This window comes from Psammomys obesus, unplaced genomic scaffold (assembly GCF_907164565.1).
Source record: "Psammomys obesus unplaced genomic scaffold, mPsaObe1.curated_primary_1811, whole genome shotgun sequence".
NCBI classification, from domain to species: domain Eukaryota; kingdom Metazoa; phylum Chordata; class Mammalia; order Rodentia; family Muridae; genus Psammomys; species Psammomys obesus.
Window position 1 is genome coordinate 5242770 of NW_026589447.1, and position 25878 is coordinate 5268647.

Consider the following 25878-nt stretch of genomic DNA (forward strand, 5'->3'; position numbering starts at 1 on the left):
CTTGGTAATTGACACTTGTTTGATGAATGCATTGGATGAATGAATGTTTTCACAGAACTGAAAAAAAAATAACTTCAAATAAAAGTGAACAGCATTCTGGTTCTGAATTTATATTCTGGCATGTTTTTCTCTTGTGACCCTGAACAAACTTTGAATTTAGAAAATTAGTTTGCTGTATTAGATCTTGACAGTTTTTTCCTCAAGTGACAGTTTATGAAAAGTGCACATAGCCAGGTACCATAGCATATGCCTGTAATCCAGCACTCAGGGAGGCAGAAGCAGGTGATCTCTGTGAGTCTTGAATAGCCAAGGCTACACGGAGAAACCCGATCTTGAAAAACATAAATAAATAAATAAATAAATAAATAAATAAATAAATAGATAGATAAATAAATAAATACGCACACATAGTATATATGTATATTCATATGTATATATACTGAATATATACATTTGAACATGCACAAATATAAATATACATACATATACATACATACATACATATTTACATATGTCTGTATATCCAAACATACATATGTAACAAGTGATAAATGTGTAAATATTTGGATTACTTGAGTTGAAAGAAATATAATTCAGGCACTGTCTTTTCAATGTTATCTTACCTTTTACTTACCTCTCCTGGACATACCCCAGTCCATGGTTAACAATTCATGAGAAACTTCTATAGGTCATTAGGAATTTACTAATGGGAAGTTGGTTTTAGTAGAGCTGAAAATGTCCAGAGTAAATTGATATTCCTTAGTGTCTTTTTAAAAAAATCTTTTGGGCCACAGTCTCAATATGAGTCTAGTCTTGCCTGGAGCCTATGGTTCTCATGCCCTACTACCAAAGTGTAGGGATATGGGGATATCAGACATGATAGCACACCTGGGTCTAATCGTCCTTGTACTTCACATGATTTTCTGAATATTTCCTGGTAAAAGGCATAAGGAACAAAAAATGAAAGCATAATTTTGACCTAAACATTATAGGAAAAACATATTTTATTAGAATAGACCCCAAGTGACAATTACTTGGTATTCCATAGATAAAAGAAGAAAAGAATAAAAGTAGTTGTTGATGGATATTTGGTATTTGTTCTAGTCTCATATTGTCCATGTAGGAATTCTTGTTTCTGCCATAACTCTTTCATGTCTTACCCAGCAGGATTTAGAATTTTCTTCTCCCTCACTAATAGTTTATGGGCTAGGAACACAGCTTTCTATCTGAGGGTATGGTTGTTTTCCCAAGCTCCAAAGGTAATGGGGAACAAAGGAGACAAAGAAACATGTTGAAGATAACTGAATCCTAGTTCTCTGGTATCAGACATCTTACATAAATCTTAAGGTATTATATTATGGTGCCCAAGTTTAGTCATGCTAGAAGTATCACATTACACACACACACACATACACATTCCACATGTAACTTCCTAGTGTATACACATCGTTATACATACCTTTTCCAATCTCTTTGGTAATGGGAGTAATAGTACTGAAATGTTCTGTGGGAAAAAGAAAAGAGGTTGACCCTATTATTCTTTGTACTAATCTATAGGATTTCTATAGGATATTTACATTACTAAAAGCAAGTTCTTTTGGAATTTGCTTCTTTGTTAAAGTCTCTGTGATTGGATTTTGGATTTGAAATCTGCTCTAACAGCAAGGAAATCCATGCCTGCTACCCTGCTACTTTAAACATAGTAAAAAAAAAAAAAAAACAAAAAAAAAAACATAGCAGGGCATATCATAGGACCTGTGTGGTAACCAGTACAGAATACTGTTGTTGAGCAAATTAACATAGCATCAAGCAACCTCTTAAATGGTTACATTTATTCTTATAGATATATTATTTTCTCAGCCTTAAGGAAAGAAGAGTCACTTTCCTGTGAACAACGATGAAAGCCAAGGCATATAGCCGCACAGGGTGCTTAACCCTTAGCAGTACATTTATACTATCTACTGTAAGGCTTGAAGAACACTGCGGAAAAAGTATCACAAAAAATTTAAGTCCTGGAAGATATAGAGAAGGGTTGCCAAATGTAATCTCCTGAAAAAGATACACTCACTGCACTGAGTCTGTCCAAGAATGGTACTGTCAACAGTCAAGCATAAATGGAGGAGGGCCTCAGAGGTCTCTACCCATCATGGCTGGACATTGCTACAGACAGATTCAGGGAGAGTGAAAACCACTTCCTCCAGTTAAGTACTCACTGATGATCTCACCAGGCTTTAACAAATACTTCCAATTCAATGGTCGTACAGGTGGCTGTGATTAAACTGAATGTCACAAAACCAACATAAAAGTCATGAATCTGAGAAAGAAACTGTTTGCAGGAGGGTGATAGGGAAAAAGGTAGTTAAAGAGGGAGAGAATAATCAGAACCTGAGTCACCTGGAAAAACAGCCAATGCTCTTAAGCTCTGAGCCATCTCTTAGCCGGAGTGAGTAATCAGAATATACTAATAAACATTCAGGAAGCTGTCAGATAAGAAATTTAATCAGTAAAAATCGATATTAAAATGTTAAATTGAACCACAGACACCAACTCAGACTACTCTACCCAGTGAAACTTTTAATCAACATAGATGGAGAAAACAAAATATTCCATGACAAAACTAAATTTAAACAATATCTGCACAGCAACCCAGCCCTACAGAAGATACTAGAAGGAAAACACCAATCCAATGAAAACAATTACACCCAAGAAAATATAGGATACAGATAACATTCACAACAAAAATTAGAAGAAAACAAGCAATGAATCATAGTAACACCAACTCCACAATAAAAGGAACTAACATTCATTGGTCACTATTATCTATCAATATGAATGGACTCAACTCTCCAATAAAAAGACACAGACTAACAGAATGGTTGCAGAGACAGGATCCAACATTCTGCTACACCCAAGAAACATACCTCTGCAACAAAGATGAACACTACCTCAGAGTAAGGGTTGGAAAATGTTTTTCAAGCAAATGGACCCAGAAAACAAGCTGAGGTAGCTATCCTAATATCTAACAAAATGGACTTTCAGCAAAAATTAATCCAAAAAGATGAGGAGTGGCACTTCATTCTCATCCAAGGAAAATCCACCAGGAGGACATCACAATTCTGAACACCTATGCCACAAATACAAGAGCGCTTAAATCTGTAAATGAAACATATCGATACCAACACCTTAATAGTGGAGGAATTCAACACTCCAATCTCACCAAGGGACAGATCATCTAGGCAGAAGTTAAGCATGGAAATAAAGGCACTCAGAGAAGTCCTAAATAAAATGGACCTAATAGATGTCTACAGAACTTTTCACCCAAATTCAAAAGAGTATACCTTCTTTTCAGCACCTCATGGGACCTTCTCCAAAATAGACCAAATAGTTGGTAACAAAGCAAGCCTCAGCAGATACAAGAAGATTGAAATAATCCCTTGTATCTTATCGACCACCATGGGCTAAGGCTGGTCCGCAACAACAACAAAAATAGCAAAATGCCTACACATACATGGAAACTGAACAACTCCCTACTCAATAACAGTTGGGTTAGGGAAGAAATAAAGAAATTAAAGACTTCTTAAAATTCAATGAAAATGAAGGCACAGCATACCCAAACTTATGAGACACAATGAGAGTAGTGCTAAGAGGAAAATTGATAGCACTAAGCACCTTCATAAAGAAATTTGAAACATCTCATACAAGCAACTTAATGGCCCACCTGAAAGCCCTAGGGAAAGAAAAGAAGCAGACAAACCAAAGAGGAGTAGATTGCTGGAAATAATCAAACTCAGGGCTGAAATCAATAAACTAGAATCAAATAAAACAAGTCAAAGAATCAATGAAATGAGGAGCTGGTCCTTTGAAATAATCAACAAGATAGAGAGACCCTCAGACAGACTAACTAAAAGGCAGAGAAACTATCTAAGTCAGCAAAATAAGAAATGAAAAGGGGGACATAACAACAGACACTGAAGAAATTTAAACAATCATTAGGTCTCATTACAAAAGCCTATATGCCACAAAATTTGAAAATCTAAGTGAAACGGACAATTTTTCATTAGATTCAATTAACCAAAATTAAATGAAGATCAGGAAGAAAGACTGAATATTCCTATATTCCCCAAGGAAATAGAAGCAGTCATTAAAAGTTTCCCTTCCAAAAAAAACAAAAAACAAAAAACAAAAAAAACCAAAAGGCCAGATGGTTTCAGTGCAGAATTCTACCAGACCTTCAAAGAAGTGCTAGCTGCAATTCTCTTCAAATTATTCCACAAAATAGAAAGAGAAGGAACATTACCAAACTCATTCAATGAAGCCACAGTCACCTTGATACCTAAACCACACAAAAACCCAACAAAAAAGAGAACGTCAGACCTAGCTCTCTTATGAACATACATACAAAAATATTCTATAAAATACTTGCAAACTGAATCCAAGAACATATAAAATATATCATCTACCATGACCAAGTAGGCTTCATTCCAGGCATGCAGGGGTGGTTCAATATATGAAAATTCATCACTGTAATCCACCATATAACAAACTGATGGAGAAAAACCACATGATCATCTCCTTAGATGCCGAAAAAGCATTTGACAAAATCCAACACCTATTCAGGTTTAAAGTCTTGGAGAGATCAGGGATACAAGGCACATACCTAAATGTAATAAAGACAATAGACAGCAAGCCTATACCTAACATCAAACTAAACGGAGGGAAAATTAAATCAACCCCACTGAAATCAGGGACAAGGAAAGGCTGCCCACTCTCACAATATCTCTTCAACATAGAACTTGAAGTCCTTGCTAAAGCAATAAGACAACTAAAGGAGTTCAAGGGGATACAAATTGGAAAGGAAGAAGGCAAAGTATCACTATTTGTAGATGATATGATAGTATACATGCGTGACCCCAAAAATTCTACCAGGGAACTCTTACAGCTGATAAACACCTTCAGCTAAGTGGCTGGATTCAAAATTAACTCAAAAACATCAGAAGCCTTCCTGTATACCAAAGACAAAAGGGCTGAGAAAGAAATCAGGGAAACAACAATTTTCACAATAGCCACTAATAACATAAAGTACCTTACTGTGACTCTAACCAAGCAAGTGAAAGACCTGTTCAAAAAAAAAACTTCAAGTCTCTGAAGAAAGAAATTGAGGAAGGTATCAGAATATGGAAAGATCTCCCATGCTCATGCATCGGTAGGATTAACATAGTAAAAATGACCATCCTGCCAAAAGCAATCTACAGATTCAATGCAATTCCCATCAAAATACCCATATAATTCTTTACAGACCTTGAAAGAAAAATTATCAACTTCATTTGGAAAAGCAAAAACCCCAGAATTTCCAAAATTATCCTGTACAACAACAGATAATCTGGAGGTATCTCCATCCCTGATCTCAATCTGTATTACAAAGCAATAGTAATAAAAACTTCATGGTATTGGCATAGAAACAGAATTTTCGATCAATGGAATCAAACTGAAGACCCAGAAATAAGCCCACATACCTACAGATACTTGATTTTTGACAAAGAAGCTAAAACCATTCAATGGAAAAAATACAGCATCTTCAACTAGATGTCTGACTGGATGTCTACATGTTGAAAAATGAAAATAGATCTATATTTATCACCCTGCACAAAACTAAAGTCCAAGTAGATCAAATATCTCAACATAAAACCAGACACACTAAATCAGTTAGAAGTAAAAGTGGGGAAGAGCCTAGAACTCATTGGCACAGGAAACAATTCCTGAATAGAACACCAACAGCACAGGCTCTAAGATCAACAATCAATAAATGGGACCTCATGAAACTGAAAAGCTCCTGTAAAGCAAAGAACACTGTCATCAGAACAAAATGACAGCCTACAGACTGGAACAGGAACTTCACCAAACCTATATCAGACAGAGGGTTAATATCCAGAATATATAAAGAACTAAAGAAGTTAAAAAGCAACAAATCAAGTAATCCAAATAAAAAATGGGGTACAGAGATACACAAGAAATTCTCAAAAGAGGTTTATAGAATGGCAGAGAAACACTTAAAGAAATGTTCAATGTCCTTATTCATCAGGGAGATACAAATCAAAATGACCCTGATATTTCACCTCATACCCATCACAATGCCTAAGATCAAAAACTCAAGTGACAATACATGCTGGAGAGGATGTGGAGAATTGGGAACCCTCCTCCATTGCTAATGGGAATGTAAACTTGTACAACCACTTTGGAAATCAATCTGGTGCTTTCTCAGACAATTAGGAATAGTGTTTCCTCAAGATCTAGCTATACCATTCCTAGGCATATACCCAATAGATGCTCAAGTATACAACAAGGACATTTGTTCAGTCATGTTTGTAGCAGCTTTATTCGTAATAACTTGAATCTGGAAACAACCCAGATGTCCCTCAACAGAGGAATTGATACAGAAATTGTGGTACATTTATACAATGGAATACTACTCAGCAATTAAAAACAAGGAAATCATGAAATTTGCAAGCAAATGGTGGGATCTAGAAAAGATCATTCTGAGTGAGGTATCCCAGAAACAGGAAGACACACACAGTATATACTCACATATAAGAGAATACTAGACATACAAGATAAACCTACAAAAATCTGTACACCTAAAGAAGCTGAGCTAGAAGGAGGACCCTGGGTAATTATCTCTCAGAAAGACAAATGGGATTGACCTCGAAAGAAGGAGAAAACAGAAACACGATAGGAGCTTACTACAGAGGGCCTCTGAAAGACTCTACCCAGCAGTTTATCAAAGCAGATGCTGAGACTCATAACCAAATTTTGGACAGAGTTCAGGAAATCTTAGGAAAGAAGCGGTAGATAGTAAGACCTGGAGAGGACAGGAGCTCCACAAGGAGAACAACAAAACCAAAATGTCTGAGTACAGGGGTCTTTTCGAGACTGATATTACAACAAAGGACCATGCATGGAAATAACCTAGAACCCCTGCACAGATGTAGACCATGGCAGCTCAGTCTCCAGGTGGGTACCGTAGTAAGGGAACAAGAACTGTTTCTGACATGAACTCAGTGGCTAGCTCTTTGACAGCCTCCCCCTGAGAGGGGAGCAGCCTTGCCAGGCCACAGAGGAGGACAATGCAGCCAGTTCTGATGAGACCTAATAAGCTAGGGTCAGATGGAAGGGGAAGAGGACCTCTCCTATAAGTGGAGTTGGAGAGGGGTATGGGAGGAAATGAGGCAGGGAGGGTGGGTTTGGAAGGGAATGAGGGAGGTGTCTACAGCTGGGATGCAAAGTGAATAAACTGTAATTAATATAAAAAAGTTAAAAATTATAATTAAAAATAAAACTTTCCTTCCGGTAAAGAAGTGACTAGGCCAATTTTCTCATGGCTAGTATGTAAATGAAATGCTGTAAGGAAGGGAAAATTCACATCTGGTAGCCTTAGCCTTCTGCAGCAGTGCAATTTTCACCTGGGTATACTCTCCTCTAAGAATTTACTATTGGAGTATCTGGGCATCTCTGTCGTGTTCTGCTGGAATTGACTGACTTATAAAATTTGAGGGCTTTTATTTTTATTTACTTATTTTATTTTCAGTTTTGTGTGTATGGATAAGTGGTGTGTATGTGTTTGTGTGAGAGAGACAGATAAAGAGAGAGACAGAGAGAGAGAGAAGGAAGGAGAGATTATATATATATATATTGGCTTACAGGTCATACCATTTCTTTTCAATGGCTGCAAACTTAGGTTTTTGTGCTTGCTTATAATCACTGTTTCCCATTCAGCCATCATCCTCCCAATCCCACACATTTGTCTTTATTGACAATGACCACATCAGAGAAAGATTCATTAGCGATTTCCTTGAAATAATACTTCTTTTACAGTATAAATGATTGATTTTTAAGTAAGTTATATTTTTATCAAAGAGTGGTAAACCTACAGAAGAAAAAAAGTAACCCTCCCCATTTCAGGCTAGGCCAACCTATGTGAGCTCATGACACTTGCAAGGAAGGATGAGAAAATGAAGCTTGAGGAAATGACTAAAAAGGAGCCCTCCTCTATATTAAAACCTGGTTCTTCGTAGCCAGGAGAGCAAGTTCAAGTGTCTCCTTAACTATCACCTGGTTTCCATGGGTTACACAGTTGGTTAAAAAATGACATACTTAGGGGAATTGGATCTCACCTTCATGAGACAAGACAGTAAAGATGGTCTCCATGCCTGCATGAACATGGTCAGTCACATGGCAGTGCATCAGCCATCTCCCAGGGTTGCTGGCTACCATCTCCACGACCTCAAACGTTCCTGGGAAGAGATCTACTACATCTGCCCGGTAACTGTGCCCATTCTGCAAAATAGATATGGATGCGGAGAAAATCTGAAAACTATAGGAACCAATTTACAGCTTATAGGAATTAAAATGTATAATGTCCCTTTAATTTTCTTTCCTTTTTGTTTGTTTTGTGCTTTTTTTTTTTTTTTTTTTTTTTTGTAGAGATGGGGTTTCTTTGTGTAGCCCTGTCCTGGACTCATTTTGTAGATCAGGCTGGCTTCAAACTCAGAGAGTCACTATCTTTGCCTCCCTAAGTGTTGTGATTGAAGCCCACTAGGTCTCAGCCTATTTTCAATTCTTTAGACTCCAAAATGTCTGTACCAAAGAAAAACTTCAAAGGTCTACTTAATTTACCTCTCCTAGATAAATCATTCAAACTAGAAGAACAGAGGTCTTTTCTCCTTCTTTTTCATAAAGTGATACAAATGAAAAATGGTATCAGTTCTTGAGGGTCCAAACTTAGTTTCTCTGAAAATTTCTATAAGCTAAATTTTGGAGAGTCTAGATTAAGCTCTGTTGGAACTACATGATTCCTTTAGAAGTGAATTCAACTTAGTTTGTTTTTCTTGCCAAGACTTTGATCAATAGTTTTAGATCTCTAAGTCTATAACAATGCCTCCAATTCTGTGCTCTTTTCCTAAAATTAAAACTGTTTCAGAACCAAATCTTCAGCAGAGTGCAGGAAATAAAAAAAAAAAAAAAAGGGGGGGGGGAGGGAGAATAAATATGACCTGGAGAGGACAGGAGTTCCACAAGGACCAAATATATCCGGGCATAGGGTTCTTTTATGAGACTGTTTCTCCAAAAAAGGACCATGTATGGATACAACCTAGAACCTCTGCTCAGATGTAGCCCTTCGTAGCTCAGTATCCAAGTGGGTATCCTAATACCCACTTGGGGAACAGGGACTTTTCTGACATGAACTCAATGGCGGGCTCTTTGACCTCCTCCCAAGGGAGAAGCAGCCCTGCTAGGCCACAGAGGAGGACTTTGCAGCCAGTCCTGAAGACACCTGATAAACCAGTATCAGATGAAAGGGGAGGATGTTCTCCCTTATCAGTGGACTTGGAAAGGGGCAGGGAGGAGATGAGGGTGGGAGGGTGGGGTTGGGAGGGAAAGAGGGAGCCGGATACAGCAGGGATACAAAGTTAGCAAACTATAACTAATATTAAAAAAAAAAAAAACTGTTACAGAATCAAACATTGTTCCTGAATTTAAATTCTTGTTCTGATGGGTTAAAGACTTTCAGGAATTCTAAGAATATTTCAAATTCCTTGCTCTTAAGATTACTGCTCATGAAATCTAAAGTCTTTGGCTCAGATACAGTGACACTGATTTCCTTTCATCTACCTACCTCCTAAATGAGAGGCATTATCTGACTTGTTAGAAGGAAAAGCTAAAGTCTAGGAGTGACTACCTTTGGGATATACAATTGATTAGAATCCCCCACTTAATGCTCTATATAATAGACTGCCATATGCCTTAACTATTACCTTATTCATTGACATTACCTTGTACAAAGGTTCTTAAGACATTATTTTAATCATCCCCAAGTGGTTCAGCCATATTCTCAGCTCACCTGATAGAGGAAACTCTCTGCATGGAAGTGAACAGTGTGGATATCAGTATCTTGGCCCATGGCAAGCATGTACCAGGCTACACGTTCTCCTTGGAATACAGTAAGACCTTTGAGGTTAGCATAGAGTTTCCCGTTGATGGCTGTAAAAGAAGAAAATGCCTCATATCTTTCCTTTTATTTACCCTTTTCCACTGCCCTAGGTATAATTCCTATTATTTCTGATGAAAGCAACAGGCTATTAATTTGTTCTCCCTTTCCAGTGTCTCTTCCATAATAATGATACAATGTTATCTCTCTCTAAGCAATTATTCTGTCCATGTTATTCTGAAGCTAAATTTTTCACTTTTTTCTTTTTATTTATTACAATTTATTAATTTTGTATCCCAGCTGTAGCTCCCTTCCTAATCCCCTCCCAATCTGCCTGCCCTCCTCCTTCTCCTCTTCCTTAGTGGATCCCCCTTTCCCTAACAACAATCCCACGGCTCTCTAGGTCAGCCAATAAGTTCATTCAAAATACATCTCCATATCACCTTCCCATATTCACCAACTATAAACAGCACTGATTCCAACTAATGTGATTTTTTTCTTTCATTTTCATTCACACAGTCTACTTATGTATTTTACATCCTTAGCTTTCTAATTTTCCCTCTCATAAATATTTCTTCCTTATTATTTCTCTTTAAAACTTCACCTCCCTCAAGAAAACTTTTCTGATTTCCTAAGCTCCCTCCTCTATGTAACCTCAATTTCTTATATCACCTTCCCCTTTGAACTCCTCTAATACTCCTCAGCATGATTCATTAGAACTCTCTAAAATCTGTCTTCTAGGTTTATTTATCTTTTATGGTGTGAAAGCTTAAGTTGCCAACTTCTCTTAGGTTACTAATAAGCAGGAAATAAATTTCTATACTAAAGTGCAATAGGTTCCTCACACATTTGCAGAACTACATCAGATAACTCAGAGTACAACATATACATTGCTTTGATTAACACATTCGCTTCAAAAGTCACATCCTATGCTGACTTTGAAAGACACTGAACTATTCATTGTTACATTAATCATATCAGTAGGATTTTACTTAAAACCGTTTCCTCTCACATCTCATTTTCTCACAGGTGGGGGATAATTTCTACTCTACTCTTCAAGAGGAAAAATAATGGAAGGAATAGCTATGTCTAGCAACATCAAATTGTGGATTTGGTTTAAAAAAAAAACTAAAATTGCTCAGCTCATCCACTTCTAGATATTTAATCTCTTTGATCACAGAAAAGGGTGCAAATTGGTTCACTAATTGGTTCTGGGTATGATTCTGCTTCTCCTAATACAGAGAAATTTCGTTGTCCATTGATGCCAATGACAATTTAGAAAACCTATCCATTGCAAGGAAAGTATCAGCAATTATATTTAGTTACAGAATGAAATTCAGTTTTTCAATTAGCATTCTCAGTAATAAGGCTCATATTTTATCTTAACCATTTATTTTTCTCAGTTGATTCAGGAATGTAGAGGAGGAGGAGGTAGAATATTGTTTACTTGTCCCCTTGGACTACACCATTATTTTTCTTTGTATTTATAATACTAGAGCTCAGAAAGTGTTCAAAAATACATGCTAGCTAGCTAGGTAGGTAGAGTGATAGCTGAAGTTTGAAAAAAATGGACACCTGAGTAGATGAAAGTGGAAAATAGCCAAATCCTGAATTGGGAGGACCTAACTGTGCCCCCATTTCCTCTTTGTTCTAGCCCATTTATTTCCTTGATTTGACAGAAACTAAAAAAAAAAAAAAAAAAAAAAAAAAAAAAGTTCACTTTGTAAAGTTATGAATCATCTGTTCTAGCATGAATCACTCATCTTTCTATCAAGGAGAAATAGATAAAAACCTAAAGGACAATGGGATACCACTTTTGAGTTCCATTAGAGTCATGATCAAAGCTGCACCTCACTCTAAGATCAAAGAAATCTTGGACAAGGAGTGCTGGGGAGAGATCACTTCATACATTCCACTGCACTTAAACTCCCTCTCATTTGAGACTTTCTTATTCTGTGGTGAGCTACCAGGTATCTAGATCCAAGGATGGCTTTGATGATACACCTTTCCCACCCCAAATCCATTCAAGAATCAAAAAATTATTTATTGCAGGTAACATAAGCTCAGTGTGCTATTCTCTGTGGTTGTCTTCTCCACCTACTCTATGCAAATTTAATTTTGCTTTTAAAGTAGTAAAAATAACAAGTTGTCCTTCCTTGGTCTGTATTGACAAAACAGATCCAGAATTTAAACTGGTGGTTAAATAACAAGCATTGGCGAGGAAAACAAACTCAAAATTTTGAAACAGAGGGGCACTTATCAGGTGCTAATTGTGTACATAGAAGGCCATAAATGCCCATCTTCCTTTATTTAGTATGTGTAGAATAACAATGATTTTTTTCTAAGTCATTTCCATTCAACTGTCTAAAGTTTCTCATCTTTTTCTGAATTATGCACCCATAGATAGAGGTGAAGCTAGCTGATCATCTCATGAAGCCAGTGTGGACTACTTTGAAATAAGATTAGCTTCTTTTCTACAGACCATGCATTTTATTGCTCTCCAAGAAAGTTGCATCTTGTAGGTTAACATGGCTAGCTTCTTGGGACCCATATATTGCAATATTCTCCTTCAGATACCAAGACTGGTTCTCATCAAAGATCAAAAACAACAAAGCAAATTCCCGGTCCATATCTTTCCGGCCTCCATTGGGTTCTAAGATTCCTTTTCGGCAGATCAGTAAGGGTCCCACCAAGCCACTATACATGTCCTGTGGGAGAAAGGCAGAAGGAAGGAAGACATGAGAGTAATCCTCGATGGCAGTAGTCTATAGAGAGCTGGGCCACAAATAAGCAGACTTTATGTCCCTTAGTACTTCATTATGAATGCCTTATATTCCTACGCATCTCATTCTGATATCTGAATACATTCTAATAATCATTTAAGACACAGTTGATATATGGTATATAATTTACCTAGATTGAATTATTCATTAATTTTTAAATATACTAACCTGATTTGTGTTTAGGTAGTTTGCTATGCCTGCAATGCCCTTCTTCTAACACACTCCTTATCTATAGCATACTCTTGTTTAGATTTCAAAGTCCAGCTTGCAGGTAGCTTCCATTCTTACACCTTTTCTCCTTCTCTTTTGCACAACTGGACCATATACTTTAAAAGTAGGAAAGATACCTTACATCTGTATCATCCATAACACTAAGAAATATACTCATACTAGAGTAGAAACAACATATTGCTGATGACTTGTAATTAATTGGTTACACAGACAAAATTCATCTTCTAGATTAGGAAACAGAGGCAGCACGACTTTATTATAGTTATTCCAAAGACACTCTAGAGCCAAATTCATGACCATACCTCTGATTTCCTGACAACAATGCCCACTTTTTTAAAATATGAGACCATACTGCTTTACAGGATCCAAAAGGATGAGACAAGAAAGAAAAGGCTCATCACAAGTATCTGGTGTGACACACTGCCTTCTCCCTCCTTCTGACTATTAAAATAAAGTAAACATTTGAGTAAGTTTTCTCAAATCTCAGACATTACAGAACTGTTTTTTGTTGTTGTTGTTGTTGTTGTTTGCTTGTTTCTGACTACATCTTTTGTAGTTGTTGTTTTGCCAGGTAATTTGCCCAGTTCTGAGATCCTTCTTTCAATATACAATTTTTTTTTTGTTACCTTGATAGGATCCACTGCAGAATAATAAATCCAGGAAACACAAGAAGAGTCACTGGGTCCAGGACCAGATCTTTCTGGGATGTTCCACTGGTAAGTAAGTACTTCACCTAAGGATAGTAAGGAAGGTCTGATTGGACCAAGTTAGACATCTCTGTCAATTTCTAGATATCCCTTTTAGGTGAGTATGTGAGTCTCAGTACCCTTAAGATCCTTTTCCATCATTCTCACACCAGGCTCCATTTTATTTCTGTTACAATTTTTTCTCCCTTCTTGGAAAAAAAAAAAAACCCTCAACATTTCACTTCTATCCTCCCAGTACACAAAAGCTCAGGCTTAATCCTGTGGTAATGTAGGTCTCCTGCTATTTTTAGTAGATATAATGATATATCATTTGTGTTTCGTGCTCGTCTTTATTTCCTGCTACTGCCTCCTAATGAAACTTGTTTCCATAACCCCTTTACTCATTTCTTTCCTTCCTTTCAACACTCTATGGAAGATTTCAGTCACATATTATGAATTATGTCTTGAAAAATCTTAAATACTTGAAACCAAACCTTTCTTGTTATTAAGAGTTCACCTCAAAATTTTAATTAAACACTAGGTATTATTTTAATACTGTCCTAATAGCAGATAAAAATTTAAAAAAATCTACTGGGGATTAAAGTTCACTAGTAGAGCATGTTGATATGTATTATGCCCTAGTTTTAATCATCAGGAACAAACACAACCTAAAATTGCTATAAATTTAGCTTTTTCCTTTGAAGAAGTAAATTTGGGCCTCTAATGTTCAATAACATACCTATTCTCCTTGTTGACAAGATACAAAACTTTATTTTTCTTTGACACTTAACATTTACCTATTCAACATCCAGTGAAGTACTACATCTTATCAATCTTATTGTTATATTTTTTAAGGTTAATTTTAAATTTATGTTCTCATGAGGGTTGGTGGCCATCTATATAAGAAGGCACCATTACATCTCTTGGAGCTGGAGTCAGAGATGACTGTGGGCTTTTTGGTGTGGGTTCTGCAAACCACATCTTCTAAAGAGAAGCATTTGCTCTTAACCGTTGACTCATATTTCTCACCCTTTTACAATATATTTTATAGTTCCCCTCTTGTCCTTTCAAGTTCAACTACCTCTACTCTAGTTTAGCCTATTGTTTACCCAATCACACTGTTAATAAGCAATCCTGTTCTGTTGTGAACTTAATTGAAACATCCTTTCATGAAGGAAGGAAGAAGGTCTTTTAAAACTCAGGGGGGAAAAAAAAACTTGCAAGGTTCAGAAACTAAACAAACTTCACAAGTCTTGGGAACCTTTGCTGTCAGAAGTTATATAAACAGTAACAACTGCAAGAAAGTAGAAAGTATGCAGGAAGCTCCACCAATGCAAATTTGGTGAGTCATCACCTATACTACGGTAAGATTAGCAATGGTTCTACTATTTTTGAATAGTTTGTGTTCCTGTAACCCCTGAACCATCACTGCTGCTGAAAGTTCTCTGATAAACTCATTAGTTCACAAAGGTAGATTTTGGGTGGAGTGGTTGGCTTAACCACTTGTCACTTCAATATCTGTGGTGAACAGACCTCTGTTCATATCTCCCCAGGAAAAGCGACCCGCCTCTGACCTTGCCTTTTCCAACCAATTCCAATTATTCCTGTATTGACCTTCTATAGCTACTTTACTGAGGTATGATTTACATACCCTGCAATTTGCTCATATCTAACTACTCCAATTTGATCATTGTATATTTATAACAAGAAAGAATTATTACATTATAGCCCATAAACATTCAATTAAAATAAACAATAAAACTATAAAATATTGCACTTGAAAATAACATACATTCACATAGTTCTGTAACTACTACCATGATCTGTTTTAGAAAAATTCATTACAATCAACAAACCCCTATACTCTTGTTACAGTCTAATTTACTCACCATCCCAATGCACTCACAAACTTGCTTTCTATCTCATTCTGAACATTTCATATTATTGAATCAAATGTTTTATTGTCTTTTGCTTACTACATTATTTCATTTTCAAAACATTTTCATGGTCCATACATGCCGCTGCACAATTTACTTTTTACTGCCAACATATATGATATTTTATAGACATGTTACAGTTTACTCATCAGTTCATCAGTTGGTAAATACTTTGGCATTTCTACTTTGAGATAAATATGAATAATAGTAACATTAAAGACTGTAATTGTAGCTCAGTAAAGTCATGCTAGTAAAGTCCTTTTCTAGCATGTATGAGACCTCACTGAATCCTAAAAACTGGTGCTATCAATTATCATACAGGATTTTCTATGGAGGTATGTTTTCATTTATCTTGGGTGTTTAACCTATAATGAAATTAATTGAATTATATAGTAATTTCAATTTTTAACAACTGGATGAATTCACAAACTGATTTCTAAAGCATTGGAACCATCAAACAACACTGTGTAGATTTTACTTCCAATATTCTTATAAAAACTAGGTATCTTTTTTCTTAATTTTGTTTTAGTGAAGGAGATATACTATTTTATTGAACTTCTTATTTCCTGTTCTCTGAAGTCTAATGATGATAAAAATTTTCTCTGTCATTTACTGGTGTTTTTAAGTGCATATTGGGAGAGAAGTATTTACTTGAATCATGTGCTCATTCTTAATTCTATTTGTTTTTTGATAAAATAATAAAGAATTCTTACAACTCAACAAAACAAAAACAAATCACCTAATTAACATGAACAAAACTTTGAACAGACAATTTACTAAAGATGATATAAGAGTATAAATAAGAACATAATAATCTATCATTATCAGCTATTAGGAAAATGAAAACCAAAATCATGAATTACAAAGATATTTTGTAGCTTATTGATAGAATTTTCTTCTAATATACAAAAGACCATGGGTTTAACTCTATCATCACTAAGTAATTACAATATTATATCATTGGTCATATACAATTTAATAACTTCAAATAATTTTCATGTTCACTAAAGCTGAAAACCACTAAACTATATACCATCTTGGAATCCACCTCTTCTGCTATTTGACCAGTAGATGCTAAACAGAGTTGGTGAAAGTTGTTTAACTCTTTGTATTGCAGCTTTTAAATCTATTTAATTTTGTAGCTCCAAAAACTGTAACTTTGGTGAACAACTACACATTTTATCACATTCTTTAAATCTCATCTGTTTTGTACCTTACTACCAACAGCTCATTTTAACTGATATTTTACATAGTAGTAATAATGGCATTGCCAAATACTTGTGTATAGTACATATAACACATTGAGTTAGTAAATCTTCAAGGCTGGTCACAGAAAGATGTTAAAATAGCTTTTCAAATGTCACAGATCAGACTAAAATTTGAACTTAAGACTAACTCTAGAATCCTGCTCTTACCATCTAGATTGGTGACTTTTCTTGTCCCTATGACAAAATAAATAATATCAATAAACAACTTAGAGAAGGAAAGCTTTATCTGGAGTTTATCACATGGTTTCAGTACATGTGATGCATAGGGAGTAATAAAACAAGCAATTCCTAATAGTGTTCAAGAAGTTGACTGAAGTAATACCTATATATTTGTTTCTTTATTTGGAACTCCAGTATATAGGATGCTGCTGTCTACATACAGAATAGATCTTCCTGCCTTAACTTTCTAAGGTAATGTCATCACAGACCCAACCAAATGAGTGTTTCACAAATCTCTACCAATTTTTTGGTTCAATTAAAATGAGAACCAAAATTCACCTTCACATAATCACTCAGAAGACTACCATCTCTTATACTGATGATACTAATTCTGGAAACATTTGGATTCACATCTACCAGTCCCTTCAGTCTCAGTCTGGGAAGTTTTCTTTTTCTGATTTAACATTACTCCTTTCATGAGAGTTCCTACTACCATTTCTTCTTGTATTGTCAGATTTAGATCCATCTTCCCACCTGGACCTTTAACTTCTTTGCTCATCCCTCTTCCCATATTAATTCCATGCTTAATTCTCTTCTTTCTTCTTTGGTTACCCCCAAACTGTTGCTTCTCTCTATCTAATTCAGCTTTCCTTACAATTAAGTATTTTACAGTTCTGACAACATTTACTATCTCCGTTTCTCCACTTCTTTTTCAATATTTTATCCTCTGTCTGCTGTTGGTTCAGGTGTGTCCCTTCAAAAATATTATATATTGAAGTCTTAACCCCTATTACCTCAGAATCTGACCTCATTTAGAAACATTGTCAAATTAGTAACAAGGAAATCAGTTTTAAATGAGGGTAGTAGGGCAGGCCTCTAATATTACCCATATAATATAAAAAGGAGAACTTTGGTGTAGAGAAACACACACAGAAAGAAAATGACATGGATGTAGAGTGCTGTGCTTGTTTGTTTGCTTTAGAATTTGATACAATCTAGAGTTATCTGGGAAGAAGAACAACATCTGGGAAGCTGCTTCCATCAGAAACAGGCAAGTCTTAGGGCTTTCTTAATAATGAGAGAGAGCCCAGCTCACTGTGGGTTGTGCCATCCTTGGGCAGGTGGTTCCAGTTCTATAAGAAAGCAGGCTGAACAACCCATGTGGAGCAAGTCAGTAAGTGGCACCCCTTCATGGTCTCTAAGTTAGTTGCTGCCTCGACTTCCTTTGATGATGAACTGTGATTGTGAAACTGTAAGCTGAAACAAACCCTTTCCTCCAGAAGTTGATTTTATCATGGTCTTTATTAAAGCAATAGAAACATAAAACAGAAATTGGTATCAGATTCTTGAGATATTACTGTGACAGACCTGAACTCATTGTTTCGAAGAGGATTGTGGAAGGACTTTGGAACTTTGAGCTAGGAAAGCAATTGCTTGATCAAAGCTTAGTGGGCTTTTAGGAGCTTGAAAGATAGAAATGCTGAAAGAGATAAAGATAACAGAAGACTGGCTTGATCAGTTTAAGAAGGAAACAAAGACTCTACCAGCGCTATTTGTAGGATATTTTGTATGAAGAATCCTTCATTCTGGTTAGTTGGAGCTGACGACTCAGCTGTGATCAACAAGAGACTAGCACTACTGAAGTCAAATTGTTTTACTGAGACAATTGATGCTGGTTCCCTGCAGCTGGGAAATAAGCTGCAGTTAAGAAGAGACCAGCCTCATTTAGGAAAAATATCTAGGATCATTTTATCAGGATCAAAACACAGAAGCTGAGGTCCAGGGTGGCCAAGGCTGTATTCATGATAGCAGCAGAAATTGGTAATGTGCAAGAGTCAGATGGCACTGGTTTGAAGGCTGGAAAGTGAAATAGAGAGCAGCTGAACACTGAAAATATTTGCAGGACTAGGAATCCTTGAAGAGGAGACAAGACAGGCCACTGGTGAAGATTCATCCTCAGTTGCAGTAGAAACTCCAGAATGTTGGTGATACCAGTCCTATGGGATGACCATCAAGGATAGCAGCAACTCTGGAGTGGAGCTAGCTTGGGCTTATGAGAGAAGTTGATTATGCTGTAAATGATAGAGCTGGGTAAGTGGAACTGCACAGGCCCTTTAAAGCCCAAAAGATCGTGATCTTGTTCAGACATCAAGCACTGAACTGTTTAAATGTTGTATTATGGTTTTGTTTGGGTCAGACTGTGACCATGTTCTTGTTCTTCCCTCTTGGAGTATGAAAATATGTAACTTATGTTTTATTTTATAGAATATTACAGTTGAGCAATTTCAGACTTTTACGCTTAGATGAGTAGGTGGTCCTGCACGCTATAAAAAAAATCAAGATGAGCAAGCCATGATAAGCAAGCCGGTAAGCAGTGTCCTTCATGGCCTCTGAATTAGTTCTTGCCTCTAGATGTCTGCCCTGATTTTCCTCAGTGAGATATTGTGACTGAGATTCTAAGATCAAATAAACCATTTTATTCCCAAGTTGCTTTTGGTCATGCTCTTTAATACAGCAATTAAAAATTAAGACAGAAAACAAGGAAAACAAATGGAGGCACATAAAGATGAAACTATAAAAAATAGATCCATCATGGAAAGAAAAGAATCTACATTAAACAGATGAAGGAAATGGTGCAAGACATAAAAACAGAATTAGAATCAACAAAGAAAACACAAACAGAGAAAGCCCCGTAGCTGAAGAACTTAGAGAAAAGATCAGGAATTACAAAGGTAAGCATCACCAACAGAATACAAGAGATGGAAGAGAGAACCTCAGGGACTGAAGATACAATTTCAGAAATTAATACATCTCTCAAATTAAAAATAAAATCAGAAAAGTCTTAACAGAAAACATCCAAGAAATCATGGACACCATGAAAAGACAAAATCTAAGAATAACAGAAATGGACGAAAAAGAAGGTTCCAGGCTCTGTAAACATTAATGGACTCAACTCGCCAATAAAAACACACAATAAAAAGATAACATCCAACATTCTGCTGCATCCAAGAAACACACCTTTGCAACAATTACAGACAGTACTTCAGAGTAAAGGGCTGGAAAATGCTTTTTAAGGCAAATGGACCCAGAAAACAAGCTGGAGTAGCTATTCTAATAACTAATAAAATAAACTTTCAACCAGAAGTAATCAAAAAAGATTATGGGGCACTTCATTCTCATCAAAGGAAAAATCCACAAGGACATTACAATCCTGAGCATCTATGCCCCAAATACAAGGGCACCTGAATTTGTAAATGAAACATTATTAAAGCTAAAATCACACATCAATCACAACACCTTTATTGGGAGACATCAACACTCCACTCTCACCAAGGGACAGATCATTTAGACAGAAGCTAAATAGGGAAATAAAGACACAGAGGTCCTAAATCAAATGGACCTAATAGATCTCTACAGAACCTTTCACCCAAACCCTAAGGAGCATACCTTCTTCACAGCACACCATGAAACCTTCTCCAAAATTGATGATATAGTCAAAAACAAAACAAGCCTTAACAGATACAAGAAGATTGAAATAATCCTTTTGTGTCCTATCAGACCACCATGGTGTAAAACTATACCTCAACAACAACAGAAATAACAAAAAGCCTGCATATGCATGGAAACTAAATAACTCTCTGCTCAGTTACAGCTGGATCGGGGAAGAAATGGAAAAAAAAAAGAAATTAGAGACTTCCTAAAATTCAATGAAAATGAAAGCACAACTTACCCAAATTAATGAGACACAGTGAAGCAGTTCTAAGAGAAAATTTATAGCACTAAGTGCCTTCAGAAAGGAGTTTGAGACATCTCATACAAACAACTTAACAAGAGACCTGAAAGCCCTAGAAAAAAAAAAAAAAGGAGCAGACACGCCCAAGAGGAGTAGATGGTTGGAAATCATCAAACTCAGGGCTGAAGTCAATAAATTAGAAACAAAGAAAACAATTCAAAGAATCAATGAAACCAAGAGATAGTTCTTTCAAAAAATCAACAAGATTGACAAACCCTTAGCCAAAGCAATTGAAAGGCAGAGAAAAACTATCCAAATCAGCAAAACCAGAAACAGAAAGGGGGACATAACAACAAACAGTGAGGATATCCAAAGAAGCATTAGGTATTTCAAAAGCCTATATGCCCCAAAATTTGAAAATCTAAATGAAATGGACAATTTCCTTGATAGATTCCATTTACCAAAGCTAAACCAAGATAAGGTAAATAGGGTAAACAGTCCTATATCCCCTAAGGAAATAGAAGCAGTCATCAAAATCTCCCTTCCAAAAAAAGCAGAGGGCCAGATGGTTTAAGGGCAGAATTCTACCAGACTTTCAAAGAAGAGCCAACTCCAATACTCTTCAAACTATTCCACAAAATAGAAACAGAATGAACATTACAAACTCATTCTGAGGCAACAGTAACCTTGATAAAACCACATAAAGACTCAACAAAAAGGAAAATTTCAGACCTAGCTCTCTTATAATCATTGATGCAAAAATACTCAATAAAATACTCACAAACCAAATCCAAGAATACATAAAACATATCATCCACCATGACCAAGTAGGCTTCATCCAAGTCATGCAGAGGTGGATCAATATACAACAATCCATCAATGTAATCCACCATATAAACACAAAGAAGGAAAAATCCAAACCAAAACAAAACAAAACAAAAAACCTGATCATCCTTAGATCCTGAAAAAGCACTTGAAAAAATCCAACACCCATTTATGTTTAAAATCTTGGAGCAATCAGGGATACAATGCACGTACCTAAACATAATAAAGGCAATATACAGCAAGCCTCTACCCAACATCAAACTAAATGAAGAGAAACTTAAATCAGTCTCACTGAAATCAGGGAAAAGGCAGGGCTGCCCACCCCCTCCGTATCTCTTCAACATAGTACTTGAAGTTCTAGCTAGAACAATAAGATAACTAAAGGAGATAAAGGGAATACACATTGGAAAGGAAGAAGTCAAACTATTACTATTTGCAGGTGATACTAACTGCAAATTCTACCACAGAACTCCTACAGCTGATAAAAGCCTTCAGCAAAGTGGCTGAATACAAATTAACTCAAAAAAGCAGTAGCCGTCCTGTATATGAAAGACAAAAGAGCTGAGAAAGAAATTAGAGAAACAACACCTTTCACAATAGCCACTAATAACATAAAGTACCTTGTGTGACTCTAATCAAGCAAGTGAAAGACCTGTTTGAAAAAAAAAAAACTTCAAGTCTCTGAAGAAAGAAAAAGAAGAAGATTTCAGAACATGGAAAGCTCTCTGGTGCTCATGGATTGGTAAGATTAACCTAGTGAAAATAGCCACCCTACCAAAAGCAATCTACAGACTCAGTGCAATTCACATCAAAATACTAACACAATTCTTTACAGAACTTGAATGAACAATTCTCAATTTCATATGGAAAAACAAACAAACAAACAAAAAAACCCAGAATTGTTAAACAATCCTGTATAGTAACAGATCTTCTGGAGGTTTCTCTATCCCTGATATCAAGCTGTACTACAAAGCAACAGTAATAAAAACCACATGGTAATAAAATCCACAAGAAATAGACTTGTGGATCAATTGAATTGAATCAAAGACCCGAACATTTTTACAAAGAAGCCAAAACAATACAATGGAAAAGAGATAGCATCTTCAATAAATGGTGCTGTTCTAACTGGATGTCTACATGTAAAAAATGCAAATATTTATCACCCGGCAAAAAGCTAAAGTCCAAGTCGTTCAAAAACCTCGACATAAAACAAGAGACACTAAACCTGTTGGAAGAAAGAATGGGGAAGAGCCTTGACCTCATTGGCACAGGAGACAACTTCCATCAGAACAAAACGACAGCCTACTGATTGGAAAAGGATCCTCACCAACCCTATATCTGACACAGGGCTAAAATCCAGGATATATAAAAAACTCAAGAAGTGGAACAGCAACAAATCAAGTAATCCAATTTAAAAAAGAATGGGTTCTAGAGCTAAACAGAGAATTCTCAATGGTGAAATATTGAATGGCAGGGAAAAACTTAAAGAAATATTCAAAGCAGATTCTGAGACTCATAACCAAATTTTGGGCTGAGTGCAGGGAATCTTATGAAAGAAGAGGGAGAGAGTAAGACCTGGAGAGGATAGGAGTTCCACAAGGAGAGCAACAGAACCAAGACATATGGGCCCAGGGGTCTTTTCTGAGACTAAATCTCCAACCAAGACCATGCATGGATATAACCTAGAACCCCTTCTCAGATGTAGCCCATGGCAGCTCAGTATCCAAGTGGGTAACCTAGTAAGGGGAACAGGGATTATCTCTGACATGAACTCAGTGGCTGCCTCTTTGATCACCTCACCTTGAGGGAAGAGCAGCCTTGCCAAGCCACAGAGGAGGACAATGCAGCCAGTCCTGCTGCTAGGGTTAGATGGAAGTGGAGGAGGATCTCCCCTATCTGTGGACTTGGAGAGGGCATAGGAGGAGATGAAGAAGGGAGGGTGGGACTGGGAAGGAATGAGGGAGGGAGCTACAGCTGGGATAAAATCTGAATAAACTGTAATTAATATAAAAAATAAATATTTAATAAAAAAGAAATAAAAGAAATAAACTCAAATATTAGAATAATAAAAAAAAAATTCAACCTCCTTGGTCATCAGGAACCTGAGGGGGTAGCAGCCTTACCAGTCCACAGAGGAAGACAAAGAAGCCAGTCCTGATGAGATCTGATAGACTATGGTTAGATGGAAGGGGAGGAGGACCTTCCCTATCACTGGACTGGGGGAGGGGCATAAGAGAAGAAGAGCGAGGGAGGGTGGGGTTGGGAGGGGATGGAAGAAGGGGCTACAGCTAGGATACAAAGTGAAAAAAATTGTAACTAAAAAACTATAATAAAAAGAAAATTAGTACAACCTCATGCAACTTCCATGTGATAAAAATTTAGTCAATAATTTGGATTCAGGTATGTCCAACCCCTAGCCCACAGGCTCTATTTAGGCCTGGGATAGCTATGAATGCATACTAACAGAAAAAGCATGAAACTTTTTTCTGTTTACAAATTTCAAAAATTTGTAGCTACATGAGACCTTTTATGTGTTTTGTCTGACTTTATGCTTCAAAGTTTTTAGCCAAACTAATACACAATCTCTCCTAAATAATCAAGTGCTTCACACCCTGATGGAATCTCTAGAAACCACCTTAGATTGCAAATATTTCTAATGAAAAAAATGAGGGAAGTTTTTTCTTTTTAATTCAACCAACAAAAAAATCCCAAATTCATGGCATCTAATACAAAATTATAAGATACATGAAAAAAACCAAGGCAAGACGATTTCTCAAAAAAACTGCTAATCCTAGAAAACTCAAAAGGATATTAGATATGCTCAATGAAATCACAGTTAATACAAATACCTGAATAAGTTCCAAAAAAAAAAGAAATACACTGAATGAAACAAGGAAGTCACTAGTTAATATGAAATTAATATTAAGATAAAGATATAGAAATTCAATAAAGATATAGAAGTACTAAAAAAACAAAGCAGAAATAATGGAAATAAAAATAAGTAAAATAAAAACTATCATAGTAAATAAGCGTAACCAATACAATGGATTAAGAGGAAGACAAAATACCAGGGAGAGAAGACAGGTAGAGGAACTAGAAGATCAAGAGGGTGATAAAGAAGTGAGTACACTTGACAACGATGGGACACTATGAAAAGATGGGATCTATTGACCATAGGCTTATTTGTGAAGATGAGGAGATGTGGTCTAGTTGGAGGAGCTGAGTTACTTTGAGGTTTTAAAAGCCTCTGTCATATCCATTTCTGCCTCCTACTTTCAGATAAGAATGTAAGCTCTTAAACTCTCAGCTTCTGGTGTTGCAGCAACGTGCCTGTCTCCCGGCACTAGAGAAGCAGGAGTAGGCAGATCTCTGTGAGTTTGAAGTCAACTTGGTTTACATGCCAAGTTCCAGGTCAGCCAGGGCTATATAATGAGACTCTCTTTCAGACAAAAGAAACAAACAATACCAGAATTAATACCTTGGAATACAGCTAACCAGAGAAAGAAATAATTTTATGTTAAAAACTTTATAACAATAAAGAATGGATTAAAGCAAGACACTATTTGTTCTACCAACTGAGGAAAACATATTCAAATATATGAGCCCATGGGGCCCATTCTCATTATCATTCAAACCACTATAGTATGCTTCTGCTTGCTATATTTGATACAGTTTATTATACTGAAACATGTTCCTTCTATTCCTAGTATCCTCAGAACTTTCGTAATGCAGGAATGCTGTGTTGCTGTGTTTTATCAAAAGTTGAAAATGCCTCCCACAATTATGGACTAGGAAAATTAATATTGTACAAATGGTTTTAGTACTCAAGGCAGCCTACAGATACAACACAATCCCCCATAGAATTTCAATGCTGTTCTTAAAATTCATGTGAAAACACACACACAAAAACACAAACAATAAATACCTTGATTAGCCAAAGCAATCCTGAGCAAAAAGAATAATCTTCAGGTCCATGTTAAATTTGTTAAATTGCACAGGCAGAGTTAGAAAAGAGCATGGTGCTGGCATAAAGCAGAAACAAAAATCAGCAGAATAGAGAACCCAGATAAAAGCCCATATAGCAATAGCCACCAATTGACATTAATTTCAAAAATATATATTTTAGAAAAACCTCTTCAAAAATGTTGCTAATAAAATGGAATAGCCACATGTGGAAGAATGAAATTATATCCTTATCAAATTGCTCCCACTACAGAAACCAAAGACAAAAATTAACCTTAAGACCTAATTCTGAGCAGCTGAAATTATTAGTC

General features: G+C 36.2%; 1 protein-coding gene across 5 annotated transcripts in view; it reads right to left on the reverse strand.

Moving 5' to 3' along the window:
* Heph (hephaestin) overlaps positions 1-25878 on the reverse strand; it is a 130972-nt gene that overhangs the window by 6481 nt on the left and 98613 nt on the right. For all 5 annotated transcript variants that reach the window (XM_055605076.1, XM_055605078.1, XM_055605077.1 and 2 more), the window contains 5 exons: positions 13623-13729; positions 12465-12690; positions 9896-10035; positions 8169-8331; positions 1460-1504 (listed from right to left, as the gene is read on the reverse strand). In XM_055605076.1, coding sequence (XP_055461051.1) covers positions 1460-1504; positions 8169-8331; positions 9896-10035; positions 12465-12690; positions 13623-13729 — 681 coding nt within the window. The remainder of the gene's footprint in view (positions 1-1459; positions 1505-8168; positions 8332-9895; positions 10036-12464; positions 12691-13622; positions 13730-25878) is intronic.